Source organism: Pygoscelis adeliae, unplaced genomic scaffold (assembly GCF_000699105.1).
Source record: "Pygoscelis adeliae isolate BGI_AS28 unplaced genomic scaffold, ASM69910v1 Scaffold22, whole genome shotgun sequence".
NCBI classification, from domain to species: Eukaryota; Metazoa; Chordata; class Aves; order Sphenisciformes; family Spheniscidae; genus Pygoscelis; species Pygoscelis adeliae.
The window spans coordinates 2,540,703-2,550,643 of record NW_008824350.1 but is presented as its reverse complement, the minus strand read 5'-3'; the positions used below and the strand labels follow the sequence as shown (position 1 = coordinate 2,550,643).

Sequence of the window (9,941 nt, the reverse complement as noted above, 5' to 3'; positions counted from 1 at the left end):
ATCACTGTTGACTTTCCACATTTCTGCAGACTATATGCAAGTTTATCATCTCCTCATAAGCTGGAAACCAGCATGAGGGCAGTATGACCAGCACAGTGCTTCCTTCTGTACCCTAAACCAGCTGTATGTTACAGGCTATCAGCTCCCACAGCAGCAGCAACCATGGACCAGAGCTTAAGAGTGACCAGAAAAGGTATTTGTTAAGGGTCTATGAAGGATTTTCTACTCTTCTGCACATGGGACCAAAACATTTAATTTGTAGCAAATTCTAGGATATCATATCATTTGTTAAATCTCAAAAATAAACTGCATCATATGTTTACAAAGTAGATACCGAACCAAAACAACTGCAGCTCAAGAAGGAATTTGGAGCATGGCTTGCTTTCAAGACTGGTTGGAACAATTTTGGATGTCAGCCAGCTGAGTAGCAGAAATTGCAAAATTAAAGAAACAACTACTAGTTGCTCAAGATTTAAAAGTGCGTATTAATATATGTAGAAACTCGCAGCTCCTTACCTGATAGTTATCAGCCTCTAAGGATGCTCCATTACCTTAGCAGAAGAAAGGAAATAGGAGGGGAGCAAACATTTCATATATTTACAACTAATTTACAGATTATTAGCTGAGAGAGAGAAGGGTGCAATAAACAGCAACTGGCAGGAAAAGTCATACTGCTAGGCGCCGAGGGACCATCTTTTCACAGTGTTTAAGGGCACAGAAAAGAAGAGAGGCCGGGGAGCAAGAAAGCACTCACAGTGTGCATGTCAGGCATCTGTAAGCCCAGAGCGGTCAGAATATCAACAGTGGGATTTAATGCCATCAGGTTTTCTGGATTAGGGTTTTTTAGTTGCTATTCTTTTTAATGGAGTGGCCTATCAAGACTGCTTTGAAGAAACTAGAGGAGGGGTATACCTTTATCTCCATTTCAAATGTTTGTTTCCATTTCAAATGTTTGTTTCCACCAACTTTTTGTTCCTGATTTCCTCTTTTTTTTCTTCTTTCCATTCCCTGCCATTTTTTCTTTTCCATTGACTTCTAGGCTTTCCAAAATATCCATTTCCTTCCTTTGTCCATCTCAATACCACATAGCTATAATTCCCTTTTTCACTTTTATTTGGGTATTATACAATTTTTTTTCCTTCTCCCCTTCCTCCCTCCCTTGCTTTTTATACCATCTTTTTTCTTAATCTTTCCCCTTTGTCTCACATGTCTCCTCCATACTGCAATGGTACCTCCAGAAGCTTCAAGTCTGAATGATGGAGGTTTGGTCATATTTGGAACAAGCATGAATACTACAAGCAGCTGGGGTCAGGTCATGACATCTGGGTGAGACACACAACTGCATGGAGAAAAGGGGATAAGCAATAGTGGGTTGAAGGGAGTGCAAAGGAGACCGCAGGACCCAAGGAGGAAGAAACTGGATACATGACAAGACATTCCAGAGTTTTGATATGAAGAGCTGGAGGGGTGGGAGGAGTGCTGGGAAAGTGCTCTATGAATGCTGCAGGTGTGCTGGGCTTCAGTGGGAACCCTGCAAGGGACAGACTTTCAGGAGGAGCTTAAAGGCACAAAAGTTCAACTGCAGGAAAGACACACAGCTCTCACCCATTGTTACCTGTTGACCAGCATACCACGATCAGGACATGATGAAACTAGCCCTGCTGGAAATGAGGCCCTGATGGCCTCCTCTGCAGCGTTATCACTCTGGTAAGATGGTGGGATATTACACATACACAGCAGAGCTTTACATGTGAACAGGTTTTGGCACAGCGTTTCTCAGAAGGAAGTCCTGCTTTACCACCCACATTCTCCCGTATCCGCTGTGGCAGACACATTTCCCGTCGTGCCCATGGTGCAACCTGTAGTCTTACAAATGAATAGCTCACTTCACTCAGACTGTTTGCAACAATCTTTTGTTTGATCACTCTTTGGGCTACAGAACAGCGTAAAATGGTGCTGCCAGCCATCCCATTAACTTCTGCTTCCTCAGCAGCACTCACCCGACAGGACTGTCTGAGTACTCACATGCTTTGCGAGGGGTTCAAAAATCCCACTGCTGCTTTCCTTAGGTTCCTACAGGCTGACTCACCTCACTGAGCTGCCCAGTTCTTGATGCACCTTTGTGATAATCGGAAGGGCTGGGGCAAAGGTGCAATTGCATGCTAATCCCTTCACTTACCCACAGATAATGAATGGGTAAGAAGGAAAAGCCAGACACAGAAAAGATGCAGAACATATTAATTACAATTAAGGAGGTCACCGTGTTAGTGTCTGTAGTTCCTATTACCACAGCTACCGAGAGTTCTGTCTTTTAAAACATTTAGGAAAAATCATGCTAACTCCTCTCAGTGCTAACACTGTGATACAGCATGGGCCTGGATTTTTGCAGTGCTTCTCCCTCCCTAATTTGTTTCCTCCCTTGAAGGGATAATTCCATGAAATTACTCCTATTTCCTGTAAAAAGGGACACTCCCAACCTGCAAAACCAAAAGGGCTTTTAAATGCCCACATCTCCAGCTGTTACCTACATTCTTTAAATGCCTCGGTACAGCCCAGAGGATGAGCAAGGGAATCATATCCCATTAGCAGCTGAACCAGAACAAAAAATGCCAGAAGACAAAGCCACACAAAGCCTCCACACTGGCCTGCAAGAACTGACAACCAGATGTTCTGCAAGTATTCTGCACAATTAATTAATAAATTTAATGATAAAAAGAAAGCTGAGCCCAACAAATTAGCCAACCCCCTAAGTCACAAATAAAGCACCTCTACTAAATATGGACCAGGAGTGCTGACTAGATGGGAGTCAGGGGAACAGGCCACTGCTGAGGAGCAGTTGCCTGGAGACACCTCTACAGCATCTCAGAGAGGAAGAAACCAGCTGCAGCTGGCATGATGGGGCTGGTGCCCTTCCCTTCAACTCAAGAGCACTACCTATGGGGTTGCTCCATATCTCTGGGTGAAAGTCCCCAGTGCCCCAGGAAAAGGATGGCTGGATGGAGGATTAAGCCAGACCTCTTTCAGGGTCTACAGCAATGCAGGATGTTTAGGTATTTTCAGGGTAACAGCAAGGACCTTGCTGTGGGACTCAGGTGGCTGTGGGTGTATCTGAAAGAAGAAAGTCATGGATGCTTGAGGATTGCAAGGGGAGAATTGACAAGAATATCCAGTTCTTGTTCAAGAGCTTTACCCATACTGAAAACACCACTAGGAGCTATCGTGTGGGCCTGGCCAGACTGCCGGGAGGTGGGATGGGCTCAGCCCCTGGAAGGTACAGCAGAACATGTTTTAGTGGCACACTGGGAATAAATGGGGCTTCCCTCTGTTAAACCAACAAACAAAAAAACAGCAAGGGAAGCAAAGGGATGTAGTTAAAGGCAGGGATGGGAAGAGAGAGGCAGGGTTCTTGAAATCTGGTGTCATTAAAGACCCTGGATGGCAGGGGTGGGAACCCCATTTGCAGCTCTTGAAGGTGCCCAAAACTGCAGCTGCAAGATGGGTGGGTGGGAAAAGTAGCAAACGCGTGTGTCACCCCAAATGGGTTTGCCATAATGATAAACAGGGAAGCCCAAGAGGGAGTTAGAGCTGGGGCAGAGGAGAGGCAATGCCAAAAGGGACTGCATGACTCAGCAGCAGAGATCACAAAAAGAGGAGCCCTTGATGAGCACTGGCAAGTAAATAGCCATTTCGGCACACTGGAGGTTTGAACCAGAGCTGCAAATTGGATGGAGGTGTGAGGGCCTGGAAAAGCAGCTGGGGCAAGGACACACCACCCCTGAGGGGGCTGAGGTCATTGGAGGTGAGTGTGGGAGACTAAAGACGACAAAGGGTAGAGGAAGACAAGGCATAAAGGAATGCTTGAAGGAAGAAAGAGAGACAGACAATGATAGCAAGAAGGAAGAGAATTTTTCAGCCTTTTAGAGGTTCACATTTCATTTTGAATTAAGGATTTATTTTCTGTTTTGGCTATGATTCATTATTCATAGCTCTGTGTTTGCCAATACATGTTACTTCAGCACAGGCAAGTTACTGCGTTTCATTTAAATTTGAATTAAGGGCAGCTGATACTGACTGAAGCATTATATTTTTTTTAGGTTAATATCTTTGTTGTAATGAAACAGGTTTACAGAGTATTTGCATTATTAAAATACTTCATAAAGCAAACAATTAGTTTGGTCTTCATATCAAAAATAAGCAGTTTCAACAAATTGCCTTGTGCTATTTATAGTAGTTGCATAGAGCCTGTGTTGCTTGTATACAGTCAGGGACTGACAAAGTTATGCAGTTACCCATTAATTACTCATGGATATCAGTGTAAAGCACTTAGCTTGCCTTCTTACCACAAAATCTGAATGTCCCTCAGTTTTTGATGTTTTTATTCTCACAGCATCCCATCCTATAATAACAAGAAATACTATTAAACCTGTTGAAATTAATGGGACGCGGATGCTGAGCTGGATCCTCTAAATACTGTGACTGTTCAGTGAAAAGCACAACCCGGGGTTAGGTATTTATATACGCACCAGAATAGCTGATCCTGACTCACAACAGGGTTTGAAACGGTTGCTTCCAAGGGATTTTCCAAATCCAAATATTGCTGGTGTAATAAAACTTGTAAATTCAGAAGTATAGAAAATGTGTATTTTCCATGTGAAATATCAGATTTTCTATATCTTTTATGTTTAGTTTTGCATGTTATTTCTAACAAAATTTCTTGCTGACACTATAGGAAAATACAGTTTTCTCTTTTTCTTTGAAATCGTCCACATTTATTATGTATTTTTCTGTTGCACTAGATTTTTTTTAGACAGGTGTACTCTGCGCTGGGTCAAAAACTGGCTGAATGGCCGGGCCCAGAGAGTTGTGGTGAATGGGGTTCAATCCAGTTGGCGGCCGGTCACGAGCGGTGTTCCCCAGGGCTCAGTATTGGGGCCAGTTCTGTTCAATATCTTTATCAATGATCTGGACGAGGGGATCGAGTGCACCCTCAGTAAGTTTGCAGACGACACCAAGTTGGGCAGGAGTGTTGATCTGCTCGAGGGTAGGAAGGCTCTGCAGAGGGACCTGGACAGGCTGGATCGATGGGCCGAGGCCAACTGTATGAGATTCAACAAGGCCAAGTGCCGGGTCCTGCACTTCGGCCACAACAACCCCATGCAGCGCTACAGGCTTGGGGAAGAGTGGCTGGAAAGCTGCCTGGCGGAAAAGGACCTGGGGGTGTTGGTCGACAGCCGGCTGAACATGAGCCGGCAGTGTGCCCAGGCGGCCAAGAAGGCCAACGGCATCCTGGCCTGTATCAGAAATAGTGTGGCCAGCAGGAGCAGGGAAGTGATAGTGCCCCTGTACTCAGCACTGGTGAGGCCCCACCTCGAATACTGTGTTCAGTTTTGGGCCCCTCACTACAAGAAGGACGTCGAGGTGCTGGAGCATGTCCAGAGAAGGGCAACGAGGCTGGTAAAGGGTCTGGAGAACAAGTCTTATGAGGAGCGGCTGAGGGAACTGGGGTTGTTTAGCCTGGAGAAAAGGAGGCTGAGGGGAGACCTCATTGCTCTCTACAACTACCTGAAAGGAGGTTGTAGCGAGGTGGGTGTCGGTCTCTTCTCCCAAGTAACTGGCGAAAGGACGAGAGGAAATGGCCTCAAGTTGCGCCAGGGGAGGTTTAGATTGGATGTAAGGAAAAAGTTCTTTACTGAAAGAGTGGTTAAACATTGGAACAGGCTGCCCCGGGAAGTGGTTGGGTCACCATCCCTGGAAGTATTTAAAAGACATGTAGATGAGGCACCTAGGGACATGGTTTAGTGGGCATGGTGGTGTTGGGTTGACGGTTGGACTCGATGATCTTGGAGGTCTCTTCCAACCTTAATGATTCTATGATTCTATGATTTGGAAGAAATTAAATATCTGTAGCTCATTTGTCTTCACATATAACTTCTACTAGTGTAGTAAATTTTGGAAGAATTTGTATTGCTGTCCCACATTCATGCATTTAAAAAACTCATCAGTAAGCCACATATTTCCTAAACTTTGATTTATTGCATATACATATGTGTACATGAAAAAAAAGTTCAACAGCAGTGAAATCCAACATAAATAAAGCATGAGACTAATCATTATTTTGTTCGATCTGTTTATCTAGGATCACCACATAGTGGAGAGGAGCCACAGGCTGAGACAAGTCTTTGTACTTTCCCAAGTCCGTCACGCTCATTCACAAACAGGTCTTGATTCTTCTTCAGGGGAAAAAAAAAAAGATACGGGTATCTTTCTGAACCCCAGGATGACATTTATTTTTTGTGCTGTCGTTTCTGCTCTATGGCTGAATTCAAAGCCTGAAGGATCAGATGTTTGTTGTTCTGAATGTTGTAGCTGGTCAGTTCTACCAGCTTGTCGAATTCCTCCTCTGTGTAGGTAAAGCTGTTTAAGCAGTAGGGGGAAAAAACGCTGGAAACGTCCACATTGCCCTGTGCCATCTCAGCAGGGCTACGCTCCACACCTAACAAATAAAGAAAGGTCGTCAATGGGGTACAGATGTGGTCCCACGTCCTGCTTTCCAGATGGGGCACAACGTTGCTCCTCGCTACCCAGACACCCACATTTCTCTCCCATGGGAGCTGCGGCAGGGGAGGGAGGGAGCCATGATGGACCATGCCTCCCATCCCAACATGGCTGAAAGGCAGGTGGGTGGCAGGAGGACCATCTCTGCACCACGGCTTACCAGGCTCTTTGTATTTTCTGAAGGTGTCATTCACTAGCGGGAAAAACACCACCATTGGCGCCTCTGGGGTCTCTGCGTCTTCGAAGATGTAGCACTCCTTTAGATTTTTCTTTTCCTCTTCACTCAGGTGGATTTTGGGAAATGGGATTCCCTGCTTTAGGAAGTACTTGGAGGCTTCTTCCAAAGGCTGCATTCAGACAGAAAAAAAGGTCAGAAATTCTGCCACCCCCCCAACTTTTCCTAATGCACAATGCATCCATCAAAGGCTCTTCACAAAGATTGGGGAGCAGCATTTGCTGTCAGTATTTCTTCTGGCCTTTGTCTCTTGTGTGAGATATTAAGTACTGGTTATTAACAGAACAACAGTTCAAGACCCAGCCTCCAACTTGCACTCCGGATTGTTGTCCTACCTCCTCCTCCTCAGCCTTTATCTGCAAGATAAATAAGATGTTCATGGCTGTGGGCAGGGGTGGCCTAGCCGCTTAGGACACATAAACATGCCCCTTACTTGAGAAAATCCTGAAGTGAGCAGAATGGACAGGAATCTGAAATGGTACAATTTTTAAATACAGATTCGCAAAGGTACAAACATTTTGTGGACTTGGCATGAAATATTTAAAAGCACCTAACTGTCTTAGATGCCTTAAGATGGTTGTGAAAAGTGATGTATGCATCTGGGAGCAAACATCATCTTGACTGAAATGTTAATTTAATCTTGCGGGTGTGTAAGTAATTTTTGAAAATAGGATTTTTGTTCCTGAGTCTGTTTGGCGCATATGAAAAACTGTAGTGTTCAAGAACTTCTGTCTTATCCATATCTAATAACAGGAATTACAAGCCAAGTTGTTAGCTGGTATTTGAAACAGCAGATATGGCATCAAAGGACAATTCTTCTCCACAATTTAGAACAACAACAAAAAAAACCCCAGTTACTCTTCTAAAGGCAACTGGACAAATTACTTCTAATTCAACTGCATGTGGATATCTTCAGATGAATATCACAAGACACATGAAACGAGTTCATCAGTGGTGGTACTAGTTCCAGAGAAACACTCCATAGGGAGTGTAGCCTCAATAGCCATGTCAAGGTCTCAGGAGCACACAGGTCTGGGAGAGAACATTTACCTACCAGAGGTTTAATTAAAATAAAAGATAAGAAAACTGATACTACTTCTGTTCTCCTTAGGGGATTTGCCATGGTATACCAGCATCACTGAGAGACATAGACATCTACAAAATGGGAGCTGTACACCAAGAATCCTTTTCTCCCAGAATCAGTTTCTTCTATGTAAATTATTCTGACTCTTTAGGAGTTAAAGTGCTAAAAGAGCTAAAAGACAGTGGTCGTTACTGAAGAAAATAAAGTGGTCATCACACCGATGTCTGTGATCCAGAAGAATAGTTTAAGTGGAGGACAACATCCACTTTCCTCTCCGGCCTCATGAGCGGTGGGTAGCTGATATCGATGTATCCCGCCGTGTCTGCCAGGCACATGAACTCTGCTGTTTCTGTCAGCTGGTTGGGGAAATTCTCTAGTACAGTATCTAAAAGGAAATATTTCTTATGATGAGTGATTCACTGAAGAAGTCATATATCTGTTGTTTGCCTAATAAGGGAGGGAAAAATGCCTCTTGTCTCCCCATTACTTTTGCTTTCCAAGACCCTGCCACACTACGGAAGCTCAGCCTTGACACAGAAAAGAAAGACCTGTCCGAAGCAAAAAGACAGAGCTCCTTCACTTCTCATGCTGCTCTTCTTCCATCCCCCTTGAGCAGTAGTTGCCCTTCCCTGGAACCGAGGGACTTCTTGGAGTATTTGTTAACACTTTAATTTCAGTAAAAACAGGGCTGTGCCACAATTTGATCTGTTTTGCAATTTCACTTTAAGCTCAGTGAAAAAGCGCTGATACCTAACAAGTCACATCTGTTAAAGATGTTCAGCTTTGCCCAGCTGATTTGACTGGATGAAATTTAACTAGTTATCTTGAAAGTTGTGTTTCCAAAGTGAAGAATAAATCCTGTTCATCCTCTGCCTTCTCTTCACTAATGAAAACACCAACCATCTAAGCAGATAAAAACTAATATTTAGGGATGTTTACCTTTCCATATATGGAAGCTTTTGCTCTGAAGGTATTCGTTGTGCACCTGGAACCCTTTCAGGAAGTTGTAGAACTTTGAAACCATCACCCGCTCGGTCAGGACCTGCCGAATGATGCCCATGATGCCACATTCAGGGGTGACTAAGTAAGTCCCCAACTCATGGCTCCTGGCTGGTGGGGAAGGCTCATCTCCTTCTGAAGGGTAGAGGAGATGAACAAGTTGTTGTTTTGATACAATTCTTGGCAATACTTAAAATATCAAAAGGCATCTAATATTAGCTAGAGAAAAGAAGATCCTAATAAGACATGGCAACACACGATCAAATCAATGTCAAAGTAGGAACAAGAAGAAAATCAATGTTCAAGTAAAGCATATTCCATCGAAAACAAAGTCAGAGTGGAAACAAATTTCTTAAAGCTGGAAAAAGTGATCTACTGTTTGATGGAAGTCATAGGTGGATTCCCTGTGTGAAGGTCAGTGGAGGCTGAGAATCTGGACCAGTTTCTTTCAGAATTAGTCCAAACTAGCTTAGAAAAAAAATACTGCCAGGAGACTTAGACACCCAGAAAAGAGCAGAGAAAAAGGATTGTGCTAAATGGCACCTCATGAGGTTGGGAAAGAGGGCCAATGACTTTCTATCACAGGTATTTATTGAGCTCAGGGTTCTGCAACGCTTCCCTGGAGAAAGTGATGAAAGGGCCATAAACCAAACTCACTAACCACGTTTGAACACAGGGAGGACAGCCAACAACTCTAAGGAGCACACAGGTTTACAACGAGATTAAAAAAAATTGAAATGGAGTTCCACGTAATTGATATATCCAAGTCTTCAACAACAACATGTGAAAAGTACGATCTGCCAAGGCAGACAGAGGACACAGCACCGAGAGGTTTGTTACAACATGTAGGTTCACTGAAAGGCCCCTGGCAAATATGATCTGTTAAAAAACTTCAGTAGTTTTATATATGGTGGCAAATCATCACTTGCATAAATTCAGTCCAAGGGAGACTAATGGAAATAATGTTGCTAGGAATGAATTCAGAGAGGAAACCTAATTAGAGATTGCTGGCAACATGACACCTCGGGGGGGGGGGGGGGGGGGGGGGGGGGGGGGGGGCGTAGGGGG

At 44.0% G+C, this 9,941-nt stretch overlaps 1 protein-coding gene across 1 annotated transcript in view; it reads right to left on the bottom strand.

Moving 5' to 3' along the window:
- Window positions 1-6,284: 6,284 nt before the first annotated feature.
- The window catches only part of LOC103912809 (cytosolic phospholipase A2 epsilon-like), a 38,119-nt gene continuing 34,462 nt past the window's right edge, over window positions 6,285-9,941 (bottom strand). Inside the window, exons 17-20 of the mRNA XM_009319216.1 lie at window positions 8,814-9,008; window positions 8,093-8,259; window positions 6,716-6,902; window positions 6,285-6,493 (exon numbers count right to left, since the gene is read on the bottom strand). Coding sequence (XP_009317491.1) covers window positions 6,285-6,493; window positions 6,716-6,902; window positions 8,093-8,259; window positions 8,814-9,008 — 758 coding nt within the window. The remainder of the gene's footprint in view (window positions 6,494-6,715; window positions 6,903-8,092; window positions 8,260-8,813; window positions 9,009-9,941) is intronic.